We start from the raw sequence: 17,222 nt of genomic DNA, 5'->3' as shown, positions 1-17,222 counted from the left end.
TGGCTGTGAACGGGATGAGGGAAGAGATGTGAGGAGCTGGAGAGGAAAGAGTTCTAGGTTGGGCAGAATTAACCATGCTTGTCGGCTGGGCCTCCCCCTCCCAGCAGCTAAGCCACGCGTCCTCGTTCCCAAGACATACTATTTACGGGAGCGCCCACAATGAGCTCGGTGCTTTCCCGACGTTCCAGGACAGGCGGGCCGTGCCTGAGAGCTCCCAACCCAAGGATCATAGAATCACAGAATAATGGAGCCAGAAGTCTGGGGAAGGGGACCACCAACCAGGCAATGTATCCACAAGCCAGTGCAGGCAGAGGCTGGGGTCAGACTAGGTGGAGGTAGCTTGGCAGTCAGTGGAGTTATGCCGATTTACACCAGCTGAGGAGCTACCTCTGTGTCTTTATGAGGGACTTGGCTATGGACAGGGCAAGGCCTTGCAGATGAGCAAGTGTCGAATAAGTGAGGGTGGGACCTCCCTTTGGCCACTGTACGTTAGGGGTGGGGAGAGCCAGTCCACAGACTCCTGAGAGGAGGGGTTTCATGCTGGTAGCCCGGCACACTGAAGTTCTCTGCTTGCACTCAGAGCAGCTACAGATGCAGTGCTTCCCTCATTCTGCCCCTGGAAAGTGCCTCAAACCTGCCCTGGAAATGCAGGAGTAATAAGACAATTCAGGCTTTAGGCTCATTTATTTCTTAGCCTCTCTGCTGGGACTCACAGTGAATGCCCACTCTGTGGTGGGTCTGTGATGCAAATAAATTGGTTAGTCTCTAAGGTGCCACAAGTCCTCCTTTTCTTTTTGCGAATACAGACTAACACGGCTGCTACTCTGAATACTACAACTCACACTTCACGTGTGGATGTACAGACCCTTTGAGGATCTCAAAGCGCATCACAAAGGTGACCAAGCATCACGAACCCCAGCGTACAGCTGGGGAAACCAAGGCACAGCTCCCAAAGTGCCTTGCCCGAGGTCACAGAATCAGGACTAGAAACCAGCTCGGACTCCCAGTCCCCCGCCCTGACCACTAGCTCACCCTCCCTCCTGCCAGGAGCTGGACTGATGCCGCCAGCTCAGCGCCTGTCGCGTAGCCCCTGAGCAGGCAGGATGGGGCGTGACTTGGTCCCCACCAACCTGGGCCAAAGAGTTTCACAGCGTCTCGGGCCCATAGGGACCATTCGAGCATCCAGTCTGAGCTCCGGCGTGCTGCGGGCGGTTCCGTCTCACCCGGGCCCCCGTGTGGAGCCCAGCAACCGGGGTTAGGCAAAAGCTCTTCACCCTTGGGAGACGAGAACCGGGGCCGGGCGAGAAGGGGCCGGGGCAGGGGAAGGGGCCGGGGCCGGGCGAGAAGGGGCCGGGGCCGGGGCCGGGCGGGCAGGGGAGGACGGCACCAAAGGCCGGCTGGGAAGAGGAGACACGTCTTCGCTGGGTTTCCCCGGAAATGCCCCCGCGTGCGCGGGGCTGACTCCGGCCACGGCGGCTGCCCGCGGCTCCAGGCGCTGGACGGGCCAAGGGACGTTTCTGGGGAGGGACCTGAGCACAGACACACCCAAGCGCAGCGCGGCGAGTGTGAGGTGACCCCCGGCGGTGCCGCAGCCACGCGCAAGGCAGGCTCCCCCCTCCGCCCCCGGCCCTGGGTGCGCATGCGCCGCTGCCCGCGGGCCCCAAGCCTGGGCGGAGACTCCAAGCCAGGTGTGAGCCGGCCAGGACTGAGCCCGCTCCCGCCCCGTAGCTCGGGGCTGCAACCTCCCCCGTCTGCCAGCGCCCGCTGCTGACCGCACCTCGGCACTGCGCCGACAGGAGCAGGTCCCAGCTTCGCGCATGCGCATTAGCTACACGAAGGGGGGGACCGACCCTCCCCCGCCCCTTCCCGTAAGGTTTCTCCGTCCTTTGGCCTCCTCGCACGTGCGTGCCGTGCTGCCGTTGGGGCAATCACGTGACTCGCTGCGGGCAAGATGGCGGTGGCCAGCGGGAGGCGTGAGCAGTGCTGAGCGCGGGGGGCTCCGTCTCTGAGTGGGGAACAGGCGGGCCCAGGGCCCCTCCCCGCCATGTCGCGTCTCATCGTGAAGAACCTGCCGAGCGGGGTGAGTCCGGGGCGGGGGAATGGGGGTGATCCGCCTGGGGGGGTCCCGCCGTGGGGTCCCCACTTGGGGGGGGGATGGGTATAGCCCTGGGGGGTTCCCCACTTGGGGGGGGAGGCGGGGGAATGCGCACACCTTGATTATCAAGCACATTGTAGGGAGAGTGGTCACTTTGGATGAGCTATTACTAGCAGGACAGTGAGTTTGTGTGTGTGGTTTTTGGAGGGAGGTGAGGGGGTGAGAGAACCTGGATTTGTGCAGGAAATGGCCCACCTTGATTATCATGCACGTTGTGTAGAGAGTTGTCACTTTGGATGGGCTATTACCAGCAGGAGAGTGAGTTTGTGTGTGTGGGGGGGTGGAGGGTGAGAAAACCTGGATTTGTGCTGGAAATGGCCCAACTTGATGATCACTTTAGATAAGCTATTACCAGCAGGACAGTGGGGTGGGAGGAGGTATTGTTTTATGATCTCTGTGTGTATATAAAGTCTGCTGCAGTTTCCACAGTATGCATCGGATGAAGTGAGCTGTAGCTCACGAAAGCTCATGCTCAAATAAATTGGTTAGTCTCTAAGGTGCCACAAGTACTCCTTTTCTTTTTGCGAATACAGACTAACACGGCTGTTACTCTGAAACCTGAGCTCTGGTGGGAAGTCCCCTCTTGGGGTAGGTGGGGGAATGGGCATAGCCCGGGGGTGGAGAGTCGTCTTTTCGGGGGCAAAGGTAAATCTGGGAGGAGGGACTGGGGGAGGAGGAAGGATGGCTATAGACCAAGGAGGAGGTGAACTAGGGGGGAAGGTGTTGCCGGCACAGAGTGCCTGTGGCAAGCAATAGTTGGATTTGTTGCCCAACTGCGTCGCGTCAATGACCACAACGGGGTGGAGAAGCAGAGAGATTTATTTGAAGCTTTAGATAGGGCACAGGGAGACTGAACTGTTTTAAATTCTGCAGCCCTGCATGCAGATTTCAGTATACATTTTATACCTTTGCCTACTTTACTACACAAGCTTATGCAACCAATTACCTGTTGCCCCGTACAATACCATAGCCAATTAACTAAAGCAGCCAGTTGTGTTTTTCCTCAGTAGCGTTGCCCGAGCCTTGCCTTATTTGGTTCTATTTGTTACTGTTTTTTGCGAAACATTTCTGCCTTATTTATACGTTTTCCAGGCCGAAGCTGGCCCTGGCTAGCAAGCCATGTGCAAACCTGTCTGTTTGTGTGCTAGCTTCCTCATGGTTTTGCAGGGTCACAGAAAGTTTAAGGAGCGGAGGGGCTTCAGTTTGCCTTGGGCCTAGAGCAAGGGGGCTTCATTGACACTTGTGGTCTTCCACCCTCCCGAGTTACCTAGAGTAGTGCCCAATGTCACCAACAACTCCCTTCTTTGAGAACACTTAACAAGCTTGCAACAACTCAACTCAACAACTGAGTTTTTTTTATATTTTAAGGACAATAAGTGATTAAGTGCTGAGGAGTTAGAATTCTTAACAAGAGGATATAATGGGGTTTTTGTGGCGCGGGAGGCACATATTTTGTATATGTGTGTTTTACAACAAGCAAGAGGAGAATGATAATACACAACACGGCACCTGTGACCAGGAGACGAATAATGCCTTCCCCCAGGTTGGGCAGCCATTCCCAGAGTGAGTCAAAAATAGTGGGCTTTTTTTTTTAGGGCTTTTTATTGGTTAAGAGCCTGTTTGGCTGACAGGATGTGCTTGTTAATATCCTGTGACTTTTTTGGGACATATGTACAGCATTTATTTCCAATTAGGGCACACACCCCGCCCTGTGCAGCCAAAAGGTAATTTAGGGCCTGGCGGTTTTGCAGGAACAACAACCGGAGTTGATAAAGTTTCGTGTTGAGGCTTTTCGTTATGGCCAAGGTATTATTGGCTAACTTGGTGAGGAATACAGAGAGCTGGCAATAGAGCTTGGCCAATTTACCCACCCCATATGCTGGGAGAAGGATTATACCGAATTTATTTTTTTTACTAAGGGGTTCGAAGGTGGCATACAGGGACCACTGATGCCAGGGACAGCCCGATGGGAGGTGGGCCATGACCCGAAGGGGAGGGGTAAGGTGTCCCAAATAACAGTTTTTGTGCCAACGGTGGGGTAGCCATTTATAGGCTGAGTTACCACAGACATAAAAGGACTGTTCGTTGGCTGCCTTGCCATTGTGGCCCCATTTGTCGGCTGCGGCTTTTAAGGGGGTATAATATTGAAGCCCTTCGCCTGTGTCTTGGCCAGCACTATTACATAGAGGAATAGTGGTATTCGTGGACGGGGACAAATAATACTGACAGGTACTATTACCAGCAAACCAGGTATGGTTAACAGTGGCTTCCTGGCGATAACAAAGGAGGCCCATGGGGACGGAGCGTAGCTGGATGGGTTTGGGGGCATGGGTCGCATTTCAGTAGGGTTTCCAGGGATTAGTGTTGCTACTAAACTTGGCCTCTTTAGTACAGTTTTCTGTTAAGGTGGGCTGTGTTTGCAACCGAGTGGCGTTTGCTTTTATCCACCCATCACAGAGGTCTGACCAATTGGGGGCAGTTGCCCTCCAAGGGAAGCTGGCCACATGGTAGGGGATCTGGGAACATATCCAGCAGTTGGATAGATTAAATTTACGGGCAAAGGCGATTTTGAGGCCTTATAGGTATTTACATTGAAATTAACGTTTTTTATTTATCTTTTTTTTAGAGCGAGAGATATGGGGAATACTAGGCAAATGACACCCACTATGAGAGACCTCATGGTGTATATGCCCTTGTAGCCCCCCCACCCCCTCCCCATGCTTATGTTTTTTTAAACAATAATTTGAGTTCAAGATTGTTGGAGGGTGATGTGGTGATGGGCTGGATGGTTCACCGTTCCGCTGGGGGAGGAGTAGGCACCGCCTTCAGGCAAGAGTGATGGATTCAGTTTTTGTGTCCCTTTGCCGCCGTGTGGGAAACCAGCAGGACGGTGTGGGGTCCCTTTCACTTTTTTTGGAGAGGCTTGTCCTTTCAGGTACGAACAAGCACAGAATTACCTGGCTGCAAGGAGTGGACGGGGGCATTTAATGGAAGAGGCTGGGAGTCTTTGGTATACCTGTGGAGAGAAGAGAGAACAGCAGACAGAGAGCACATATGCTGAGACAAAAAACCACACCCCATTTTCCACTTTCCTGCCAGAACTGGTTTTCCATTTATAGGCCATGCCCTTTTAAACATAATTTTAAAGGGACTAAGCCCTAATTTACCCTTTGGGAGAGCGCAGACGTGGAGCAGGACAAGGGGCAGAGCATCGGGCCATCGCAGGGAGGCTTTTTGGCACACTTTTGAGAGGTGTTGCTTAAGGGTTTGATTGGTACGCTTCACTACACCACTGGCCTGCGGTTTCCATGGCGTGTGGAGTTTCCAGGGGATCTGTAAGGCATCTGAGATGTTTTGAACGATTTTTGATGTGAAGTGCGTTCCATAGTTAGATTTTTTTCCGTTGGGGGAGTCCGAAGCGGGGAATAATTTTCCTAACAAACTTGAGGGCCACTGTTTTGGCAGTGCAATTACGGCATGGGAAGGCTTTAGGCCATCCGCTGAATTGATTCACCAAGACGAGGAGATATTTGAACCTTTGAGTTTGGGGAAACTCAGTAAAATCTATTTGCCACTCCAGTTCGGGGCCTGGATTCCAAGGTAGCTGGTGTTACTGGATGTCCTGGCCGAGGGTTATTTTTTGGCAGACTAAACAGTCAGCTTGTATCTGGGTAGCCAGGGGTCGGAGTCCTGAAGTCAAGAAGTATTTTTCCATTAGCTGGATAAGGGCCTTCCTGCCAGCATGAGTGGTTTGGTGTAGCTGCTGCAGTACTGGCCGGATTAGGCCCTTCGGTAGGAGGATTTTTCCTTCCGGGGAATGAAGCTATCCCTCTTTTTTCTGAAGACCGAGTTTGTTAGCTAGTTTTCTCTCTTCCCCAGAGTACTGAGGGGTTGGAAGCTTCCCCACTGATGGGATAAGGGTATGCATGTGGGCATTCTTAGCTTCCGGTGGAGTCAAGGTGGTGGCATGCTTGGCTTCTCTGTTCTCCCTGGCATTGCCCCTGGCCACGTCTTGATTTTTCCTTTGATGAGCTTTACAGTATACCACCGCTACTTTTGAGGGGAGTTGTATGGCTTTTAGGAGCTGGGGAATTTGGGGCCTGTACTTTACTGGGGAGCCGTGGGCCGTTAGCATTCCCCTTTGCTTCCACAGGCCAGCATCGGCATGTAGCACCCCAAAGGCACACTTTAAGTCGGTAAAAATGTTGACCCGCTTTCTCTTTGACAGTTTGAGCGCATGGGTCAGGGCTACCAGCTCAGCCAGCTGGGCAGAGGTCCCGGTGGACAACCCCTTGGCCTCTACGGTATCATGGAGGGTTACGACAGCCTAACACGCCCTCCTTTGCCCATTTATGACAATGCTGCTACCATTTCTGTACCACTTATAATCCGCATTTGGGAGCAGCTGATTTTTTAAGTCCTGGCGGCTGGAGTATTGGGCATTTATGATTTCTAAACAGTTGTGTTTCTGTTTCTCTGTTTCTGGCAAGAGGGTTGCTGGGTTGAGGGTGGGGCAAGGCTGCAGGGTGACCTCAGGGTTCTTTAACAGCTTAGCCTGATACCGAGCTATCCGAGCCTGGGTGAGCCAGAGACCACCCTTGGTATTCAGCAGGGCTTGGACCATATAGTAATATGGCAGGCGACCAGCTTGGCTTAACAGTGAAATCCTAGCGGATCTTAAGCATAAAAAAGAAGCTTACAAGAAGTGGAAGGTTGGACATATGACCAGGGAAGAGTATAAAAATATTGCTCGGGCATGTAGGAATGAAATTAGGAGGGCCAAATCACACCTGGAGCTGCAGCCAGCGAGAGATGTTAAGAGTAACAAGAAGGGTTTCTTCAGGTATGTTGGCAACAAGAAGAAAGCCAAGGAAAGTGTGGGTCCCTTAATTAATGAGGGAGGCAACCTAGTGACAGAGGATGTGGAAAAAGCTAATGTACTCAATGCTTTTTTTGACTCTGTCTTCACGAACAAGGTCAGCTCCCAGACTGCTGCGCTGGGCATCACAACATGGGGAATAGATGGCCAGCCCTCTGTGGAGAAAGAGGTGGTTAGGGACTATTTAGAAAAGCTGGACGTGCACAAGTCCATGGGGCTGGATGCGCTGCATCCGAGAGTGCTAAAGGAACTGGCGGCTGTGATTGCAGAGCCATTGGCCATTATCTTTGAAAACTCGTGGCGAACGGGGGAAGTCCCGGATGACTGGAAAAAGGCTAATGTAGTGCCAATCTTTAAAAAAGGGAAGAAGGAGGATCCTGGGAACTACAGGCCAGTCAGCCTCACTTCAGTCCCCGGAAAAATCATGGAGCAGGTCCTCAAAGAATCAATCCTGAAGCACTTACATGAGAGGAAAGTGATCAGGAACAGTCAGCATGGATTCACCAAGGGAAGGTCATGCCTGACTAATCTAATCGCCTTTTATGATGAGATTACTGGTTCTGTGGATGAAGGGAAAGCAGTGGATGTATTGTATCTTGACTTTAGCAAAGCTTTTGACACTGTCTCCCACAGTATTCTTGTCAGCAAGTTAAAGAAGTCTGGGCTGGATGAATGCACTATAAGGTGGATAGAAAGTTGGCTAGATTGTCGGGCTCAACGGGTAGTGATCAATGGCTCCATGTCTAGTTGGCAACCGGTGTCAAGTGGAGTGCCCCAGGGGTCGGTCCTGGGGCCGGTTTTGTTCAATATTTTCATAAATGATCTGAAGGATGGTGTGGATTGCACTCTCAGCAAATTTGCGGATGATACTAAACTGGGAGGAGTGGTAGATACGCTGGAGGGTAGGGATAGGATACAGAGGGACCTAGACAAATTGGAGGATTGGGCCAAAAGAAATCTGATGAGGTTCAATAAGGATAAGTGCAGGGTCCTGCACTTAGGATGGAAGAACCCAATGCACAGCTACAGACTAGGGACCGAATGGCTAGGCAGCAGTTCTGCGGAAAAGGACCTAGGGGTGACAGTGGACGAGAAGCTGGATATGAGTCAGCAGTGTGCCCTTGTTGCCAAGAAGGCCAATGGCATTTTGGGATGTATAAGTAGGGGCATAGCGAGCAGATTGAGGGACATGATCGTCCCCCTCTATTTGACGTTGGTGAGGCCTCATCTGGAGTACTGTGTCCAGTTTTGGGCCCCACACTACAAGAAGGATGTGGTTAAATTGGAAAGAGTCCAGCGAAGGGCAACAAAAATGATTAGGGGTCTGGAACACATGACTTATGAGGAGAGGCTGAGGGAACTGGGATTGTTTAGTCTGCGGAAGAGAAGAATGTGGGGGGATTTGATAGCTGCTTTCAACTACCTGAGAGGTGGTTCCAGAGAGGATGGTTCTAGACTATTCTCAGTGGTGGAAGAGGACAGGACAAGGAGTAATGGTCTCAAGTTGCAGTGGGGGAGGTTTAGGTTGGATATTAGGAAAAACTTTTTCACTAGGAGGGTGGTGAAACACTGGAATGCGTTGCCTAGGGAGGTGGTGGAATCTCCTTCCTTAGAAGTTTTTAAGGTCAGGCTTGACAAAGCCCTGGCTGGGATGATTTAATTGGGGATGGGTCCTGCTTTTGAGCAGGGGGTTGGACTAGATGACCTCCTGAGGTCCCTTCCAACCCTGATATTCTATGATTCTATATGGGGAGTATATATTTGCATAACCCCTTCCAGTGTTAGCTTTTTGGCTTTCTCGAGTACTAGGGCAGTAGCCGCGACTGCCCGTAAACATGCCAGCCAACCCTTTGCAACCTGATTCAGTTGTTTAGAAAAATAAGCCACGGAACGTTTTTAGGTCCCCAACAACTGGGTTAGGACTCCCAGGGCCACCCCTTTTTGTTTACGTATATACAATTGAAATGGCTTAGAGAGATCCGGCAGACCCAGGTCTGGAGCTTTCATTACCTTTTTTTTTTAAAGATTCTAAATGCCTTGTTGGCTTTTGGGGACCAGTGAAAGGGATCGTGATCCGTTCCCTTGACACAGTTATATAATGGTTTAGCCCATAGTTTAAACTCTGGGATCCAGATCCTGCAAAAGCCCTCCATACCCAGAAAAGCCCTGAGCCGTTTACGAGTGCTTGGGGTAGGGACTTGACATATAGCTTTCTTTTTTTGTTTGAAAGCTGGCGCTCCCCTTGCCGTTTGTGAAACCCTAGGTACCGTACTTTTGGGAGGACGATTTGAGCCTTACTCCGTGCAACCCAATATCCTTGGAGCCCAATATGGTTCAGGAGGCTTATGGTGGCTTCAAGGCAGGGAGAGAGGCCCACAGTGGCAAGTAACAAATTGTCTACATATTGCAGAAGGAGGGCCTTTCCCTTATTGTCCCACTTCTTTAGGTCCCTGGCCAAAGCCTGGCCGAAGAGGGTGGGGGACTTTTTAAATCCCTGGGCCAACACTGTCCAGCAAAGTTGCTTTTTAACCCTTTTTTGGTCCTTCCACTTGAAGGAGAAGATTTCCTGAGAGGGGGTGTCAACTGGAATGGTAAAGAAAGCGTCTTTTAGATTGAGGACCAAAACATGGGTATACGGTCCCCCTGTAGAAGCCAGTAGTGTATACAGCTTCGGGACAAGGGGGTGCAGAGTTTTAACCCGTTTATTTACCGCCCTTAGGTCCTGTACCAATTGATATGTGCCATTAGGCTTTTGTACGGGCAAAATGGGAGTGTTCCAGGCTGACTGGCATTTTTGCAGGATGCCGTACGTTAGGAACCGATTTATAGTCTTCTGCAGACCTTTTCTGGCTTTCCTTTTGATTGGATACTGCTTGATTTGCACTGGGCCCTTCCCTCGCATGAGCTGAACATTGACGGGGGTTTGGTGGGTGGCCTTTCCTGGGACCCCTGCTGCCCACACTAAGAGGTACACGTGGTCTTCCCACTGGCTTCATTTTGGGGCTTGTAGAGCTGAGGATTCAACTGCAAGGGACATGATTCATGCATTCTCGGGGGGTAAGGTAAGGGTTATTTCATCCTCAGTAAAATGCAGGGTGGCGCGTAGGCGACAGAGCAGATCCCGTCCCAGCAGAGGCGTTGGGCAGTCAGGGAGGTATACCAGCTTGTGAGAGAGAGTTCTGTTTCCCAAAGCGCATTTCGCTGGGGCATACACTGGGCACTTGGTGCCTCTGCCTGTGGCGCCCACCACGGTAAGGGAATCTGCCACAGGCAACTGAAGGGGTCGGTTCACGGCAGTCCATGCCGCTTCAGAGTCCACTAAAAAATCTATATTCGAGGTTTCCACCCGCATTTTTACTCGGGGTTCTGGGGGCAGGGCGGTGCGTCTCCCCTGACACCCCTATTTCTGCTCCCCTGCCGCCATCATGGGGGCACGCTCCCTTTCAGGACACTCATTTTTTCAGTGTTTCTTTTTCCGGCATAAGGCTCACTGGTTGCGACCCAGAAGTCTCTCCTGCGGGCCCGGACGTTCTCGTCCTCTGTTCCTTCCTCCCCGTCCACTCTTAACATCCCGGGGTCTTCCCTTTGTGCCAGCCTGCACTGCTGCTACCAGTATTTTACATTGCCTTTTTTTTTTTTTTTCTTTTTTAGACTGTAAGCTTGGTTTGCAGTTTTTAAAATCTGTGCCATAGTCAGGCCCATTGGGGTTTGCGTTAGTATTCTGCCAAATGGCATCCCGAATGCGCTGTAAAAGGGCAACCGGACTTCCCTTTGGTTCCTGTATTATTTTATACGGTTTTGCCCAATTGTTGTGTCGGACAGCCGAGTGTCGGAGTCCATGCAAAAGTAACTCCTTATAGGAGGTGAGATGGGTCATGAGTACGGGGTCATTTGGGTTTCACCTGGGATCTGCTAGGGGGACCGCGTCCTCGGCAATGGGGACATTATTTGGATCCCTTTTGTGTCTTAGACAACAAGGTTTTCAGGAGGGTATTAAAGTTGTCCCAATCCGGCTTGTGACTATTGAGGCACCCCTCGAAAACTGAAATAAACCAGCTTGGGTTCGTTGAGAATTCCCCAGCCTGTGTTTTAAAAGCTGCTACGTCTACTGGATTGAATGGCACATGGGTGTAAACTTGCATGGTGGTGGTCTGGCGTCCATCTGCCCCTGGGCGAGCCACAACGGTCTCGGTAATCAAAGGATAGAGTCCCACCGAGGGGGCAATCTCTGTAACCCAAGGCATTCTACCCTTATAAGGTGGGGGTGTGGGGGCCGAAGGGGGACACTGAATCTGCCATTACAACATTGGGGGGGGTTCTGGGGGCTAACATTAGCTACTACCGGTCCTGTTGGAGTCAAATTACATCTCTGTAGAACGTCTGTTCTATCTCTTAAAGCCATAAGCGCCTGCGCATACAGATGTTTATTCCATTTACCCATTTGCTGACAAAACAGAACTAATTGGAGGATCGTATTATAATTGACTGATCCTCCCGGTGGCCACCGTTCCTGGTCCTCTAGCCAAAATTGAGGACAGTCTACTGTACAAAACCTTTTTAATTTGCTTTTTGTTATTGGATTCGATCCAAACACTTTTCAGTTTGCTAGAATGCATTCTAGGGGCGTGCACTGTGCCCTGCCTGTAGTACTCTGTCCCTGTCCCATATTTCCGGACGACACTGGGCGTCCCCAGGTCTTAACAGAGAAAGTCCAGACCACTGGACTGTTCCTACCTTTTTCAAGGGACTGGTTTCCCACCATCGCCTGCAGTTGCTTCTCCACTATAGGGGCGCGTTGCACCGTTGTGCCCTCCGAGGTCGAGCAAATCGCGTCTCCTCTGAGGCCTCCCGATGAACTCACCGGTGCCCGCTGGGCGTCGGTTGTCGCCGCAGTCCGTCGACCACCAGGAGGGGTCCGGGCAAGGCTAAATAGCAGCCTCGAGCCCCACGTTGGGCTCCAAGAACTGTTGCCGGCACAGAGTGCCCGAGGCAAGCAACAGTTGGGTTCGTTGCCCGGTGTGCGTCGCACCAATGACCACAATGGGGTGGAGAAGCGGAGAGATTTATTTGAAGCTTTAGATAGGGCACAGGGAGACTGAACTGTTTCAAGTCCTGCAGCCCCGCATGCAGATTTCAGTATACATTTTATATCTTTGCCTAGTTTACTACACAAGCTTATGCAACCAATTACCTGTTGCCCCGTACAATACTGTAGCCAATTAGCTAAAGCAGCCAGTTGTGTTTTTCCTCAGTGGCGTTGCCCGAGCCTTGCCTTATTTGGTTCTATTTGTTACTGTTTTTTGCGAAACATTTCTGCCTTATTTATACGTTTTCCAGGCCGAAGCTGGCCTTGGCTAGCAAGCCATGTGCAAACCTGTCTGTTTGTGTGCTAGCTTCCTCGTGGTTTTGCAGGGTCACAGAAAGTTTAAGGAGCGGAGGGGCTTCAGTTTGCCTGGGCCTAGAGCAAGGGGGCTTCACTGACACTCGTGGTCTTCCACCCTCCCGAGTTACCTAGAGTAGTGCCCAGTGTCACCAACAACTGGGTGAGCATAGCCTTGCGTGGTGGCCCTATGTGCAGAGGAGGGTAGGATGTAGCCCTGGGGACGAGAGGTGAAGCGAGGGAAGGGTTCAACATGGGGAGGGATGGTTAGGGTCCGGGGGGGAGTAGAGGTAAACTGGGGGGTGCACTTGGCGAGGAGGAGGAGGGAAGATTACAGTCGGAGGGGTCCCATGTGGTGCGGCGTGGGCTAAAGCCTTGGCAGGGGGGCGGGGAGGGAGAGGCCAGTGTGGGGGGATATCCCATATTGGAGAAGGGCAAGGAGGGTTTGGGGCCAGGTTTAAGGTGAGTTCTTTGGGAGTAGGGCTGGAGGGACAAAGGCTAGGGGGTGCCCCTAAGTTGCAGGACTGGGGGGCACAATTTGGGGATTGCTCTGCTTTTTTGTTATGAAGGGTCTCACTCTCACTGACCATTATGCTAGGAACCTAACCATGGTCAAGGGGGAGCTTACTTCTTAGGCTGAGTTATGGAAGTCATGTAGGGGTTGCTGTTTATTCTGAATCAGTGACATACTTGTGCTTTACAAGGCACCAGATACCAAGCCCCTGCTCTGAAGATCTTGCAGGCTGACAGACAGATATAGAGACAACAGGACTGGCTTGCAAACTGAGAGGGAATTTGACTGTTATCAACATAACCTGTGCTTCAGTATTAGGGCGATAAGGGCTACAGCAGTGGTGCCCTAAACATTGTGTTTCTGAGGCACCATAAAGATGAAGTCCTCGTGTACTTCAACTGTGAGCTTTTCAGTGCAAAGACTTGTCTATAAACCACCTACCACCCTTTTGATGTGCTATAAATAATTTGCCTCCCTGGTGCCTGTCCTCTTTTTACAGATGAAGGAGGATCGCTTCCGGAAGCTGTTTGCAGCCTTTGGCACGCTGACTGATTGCAGCCTGAAATTCACCAAGGATGGCAAGTTCCGCAAGTTTGGATTTATCGGCTTTAAGTCCGAAGATGAAGCCAAAATGGCAATGAATCATTTCAACAAGAGTTTCATAGACATGGCCAGAATAACGGTGAGTTGGTCTTAAAATGAAATGTTTGTTTCTCTCTCTGGGAGAAGTTTGCCACTTGATATTATTTTACTCTTTAGGATGAACTAATTGTGTTTGTGTCTGTGCAGAGGAGGAGAGGAGATTCACTAAACCCAGCTGGCTATATATACTTCAGTGGTGGAGCCTTGTTTGTGGGGTGATTATCAGGCATTCCAGTGACTTGTGTTAGTAATTATCCCTGCTGCTGTTCATGGAGCCGGGTTTGAGTCCTAGTCTCTTGCTCCCCCACTGGCAAGGGCTAGGAGTACTGTGGAAGCTACACACTAAGGAAAGAGTCCTTTGCCCAGTGTCCAGCCTGAATAAGCATGCCATGTGCTGGGCAAATATGTGGGAGATAAAATTCTCCCCTTCCTCTGTCCCCACGAGCTGCAGAGCAGCTATGGAGCTGTTGGCCACTTGGGCCCAGTGGCTGGAATATGTTCTCAGGGTCCATACAGGGGTTAGGAACAGGAGGATCTGCCGTGTGGGTGCTGCAACGTGATCAATATGGCATTCCCCCAGCATCCTATTTCCATGCACTCAGTGGGACCATACCAGTTCTTCTGCGAAGGGAGCCACTGCAGAGGTAGGGCATGATCTGCAGCATTTGATCTTCAAGCAGAGGAAGGCAGGTGAAAATCTTCTTAGTTTTGGTCAGGTTGATGGTAAGAGGAGCAGTCAGATTCAGGTGTGCAATACAAATCGAATTGGTTGTTAGTCTGCTCTATCCTTTGCTCCAGCAGTGCTGTTCCAGTGCTAGGCTGATTTAAAGTCTCAGATCTCTGGGCTGAAGTTGTGTACATGCTTCTTAAAGTTATTTAAGAAATTTACATTTTCTCTTGTTCTATGGAGACAATGCACTGGATGACAGTGGAGAACAGAACAGTTTGTTTGAGTATGTCTGGAAATAATTAATATAATTACAGACTTCCCTCCACTGAAGGGCCATAAACAGATGGTTCTGAATGGGCCCTTAGCATGGTAGTTTCTAAGTCTTTCTGCTTTAAATGCAACTGAAATAATAAAACGTAGGACCTGTTATAAGGGGCCTCCTTGTTGGTGTCTCTTTTCAGGTAGAGTTCTGTAAATCATTCGGTGACCCATCGAAACCCAGAGCTTGGAGCAAATACTCCCAGAAGCCTTCTGCACCAGAGAAACCCACCGATAAGCCCAAAACAAGTTCAGCTCCCACAGAGACAAAGAAAGTAAGTCATACTCGCTTTCCTCAGGTATGCAACATGTGCATCAGTAACTTTGTCTGGGGAAGTGCACTCTGGTGGCTGCAGCAGGGGGTCTGGAATTCAGGGCTCCTGTGTCCTATTCCTGGTTTACCATTCGCTTGTGATCTTAGTGAGCACTTTCTGCCTTTTTCCCGATCTGTATAATGGGGTTCATGGCTATATCTTAGACAGGCTTTTCTGAACCGTGTATGTTTTCTTCTTTTAGGATAAAAAGAAGAAAAATACAACAGGAAACTTAAAAGAGGTGAGTTGAGAAGAGCAGTGTGTGAGAATTGTCCATTTGAGAAGGGTTTGATATAGAAAGTATGGGGTAGAAATTGCTGAGAACTCTCTGCATTGATTCTGTTCTTGGAGCCAAGACTTCTGGGTTCTATTCCCAACTTGAGCAAGTCACTTGACCTTTCTGTGTCTCCGTTTCCTCGTCTGTAAAATAGTGAACTTTGTAGGTTGTCTGTGTTGTGTGCTTAAAGTGCTTTGACATCCTCAGGTTAAAGGTGCTTCATAGAAGGGCAAAATACTTTATATCATTAAGAATTTCACTTGCTGCCTCAGAGTTACTGTCTGCACTTGTGTTTAATTGGTAGCATTTTAATTAGGAAGGAGTGCTTCTTCCAGAGCTGTTGATTCAGGTGAGACGGATGGTTTAACTATGTTGTATCCTATAATACTGGATGTAAATTCGTGAATGGAGCGTAATTGTCCACATCTTATGGAGGGGAAATCAGCCCTGGCAGTCGAAAAGCTGACGCCCTCTCCTGAGATCTTACCTGCGAGGAATTACACAGTGACCCTGATCTAAACTTGGCTACTTGCCCCTGTGTCTGTCTGCACTGCTCATGTGTGTGGTTTTTTCCAACAGCTGGAAGGAGATGAGGCATTCAGAGAATTTTTGGTGGTTCATCAAAAACGGACGCAAGTGGCCACATGGGCTAATGACACGTTGGTGGAGGAGCCCAAGACAGGGAAATCAAAGCCGGCAGATGACTATCTGAACTTCGATTCGAATGAGTCAGAGGAGCTCAGCGAAGAGGAGGAGTGCAGGAGCAAATGCCACGAGGAGCAAGAAACCACAGGCACCAAAAGTAAATTTCTCCCTCTGCTCTGTTCATCCTTCTCTTCAGTGGTGTACTGATGTAGGGCCTGATCCTGCGGTGTGCTGAGCAGCTCCTGGAAAATGCTGTGTGCCCTCACATCCCATTGGAAGTGGTGGGAATTGCAGTAGTTCAGCACCTCACAGGATCAAGCCCTATATCCCAAAAGAGGAGATACAAACTGTGCCGTAACTATGGTTTCAGTGTGGGTAACAAAGGCTGAGACCCTCAGTCCCTCTCCAGGGAGCCTGAACAATCTGAACTGCAGACTCCCTGGTTTGTCTGCCCAAGTGAATCTCTCCCATTCCCCATCCACCTGGGATTTTGCAGCCACTCTGTTCTCAACCCTTTAATTAACCCTCTTGCTATGTTCTCCCTAACATTCTTTCTGAAGGAGTGACATTTTTCCTGCTTTGTCTCAGACCCAAAGGCTTTTCAGAAAGTTTGGATAAGGCACTGAGCTGGAAGATGTAAGTTTCCATCTCTGGCTCTGCCAGTGACCTGCAGGGTGTCCTGGGACAAGTCACTTCCCTGTGCTTCATTTTCCCCTCCCCTTTGTCCATGTTGTCTATTTAAATTGTGAGCTCTTTGGGTCAGGGATTGTGCATGCATTCAGTACCTAACACAATATGGCTAGAATTTTGGTCAGAGCCTCTAGGTGCTACTGGAAATCATATAATTGACTGAACTGAACTCTTTTTAGGGGACATGTTTAAGTAACTATTACCGATTGCGGTGTCAGTAGAGAGGGTTTTGGAACAAACCTATACATTAAACAGTAATTAGTCACCAGAGTTCTGAAGAAACTCAAATATGAAATTGCAGAACTACTAACTGTGGTATGTAACCTATCACTTAAATCAGTCTCTGCCAGAGGACTGGAGGATATCTAATGTGATCCCTATTTTTAAAAAAAGCTCTCGAAGCAATCATGGCCATTATAGGCTGGTAAACCTAACTTTAGTACCAGGCAAATTGGTTGAAACTATAGTAAAGAACAGAATGATCAGACACATAGATGAACACATTGTGTTGGGGAAGAGTCAACACAGCTTTTGTACAGGGAAATCATGCCTCACCAATCTGTTAGAATTCTTTGAGGATGTCAACAAACATATGGACAAGGGTAATCCAGTGAGCTTGGACTTTTAGAAAGCCTTTGACAAGGTCTCTCACCAAAGGCTCTTAAGCAGAATAAGCAGTCCTAGGATAAGAGGGAAGGTCCTCTCATGGATCAGTAACTGGTTAAAAGATAGATAACA

At 50.0% G+C, this 17,222-nt stretch overlaps 1 protein-coding gene across 4 annotated transcripts in view; it reads left to right on the top strand.

Moving 5' to 3' along the window:
* The first annotated feature begins 1,654 nt into the window (after positions 1-1,654).
* RBM19 (RNA binding motif protein 19) overlaps positions 1,655-17,222 on the top strand; it is a 147,049-nt gene continuing 131,481 nt past the window's right edge. For 2 of the 4 annotated variants that reach the window (XR_007352793.2, XM_048821083.2), the window contains exons 1-5: positions 1,656-2,080; positions 13,428-13,610; positions 14,702-14,833; positions 15,075-15,113; positions 15,729-15,951. Coding sequence is in view for 3 of the 4 variants with exons in the window: in XM_048821083.2 (XP_048677040.2) it covers positions 2,045-2,080; positions 13,428-13,610; positions 14,702-14,833; positions 15,075-15,113; positions 15,729-15,951 (613 nt within the window). In the remaining variant the exon portion in view is untranslated. Of the gene's footprint in view, positions 2,081-13,427; positions 13,611-14,701; positions 14,834-15,074; positions 15,114-15,728; positions 15,952-17,222 lie in introns of all 4 variants that reach the window. The other 2 variants (XM_048821081.2, XM_048821082.2) reach the window with 2 other exon arrangements.

Source organism: Caretta caretta, chromosome 15 (genome assembly GCF_965140235.1).
Source record: "Caretta caretta isolate rCarCar2 chromosome 15, rCarCar1.hap1, whole genome shotgun sequence".
In the NCBI taxonomy this organism is placed as follows: domain Eukaryota; kingdom Metazoa; phylum Chordata; order Testudines; family Cheloniidae; genus Caretta; species Caretta caretta.
Note: the sequence above shows the minus strand (reverse complement) of the source record. Positions and strands in the feature narration are given on the sequence as shown.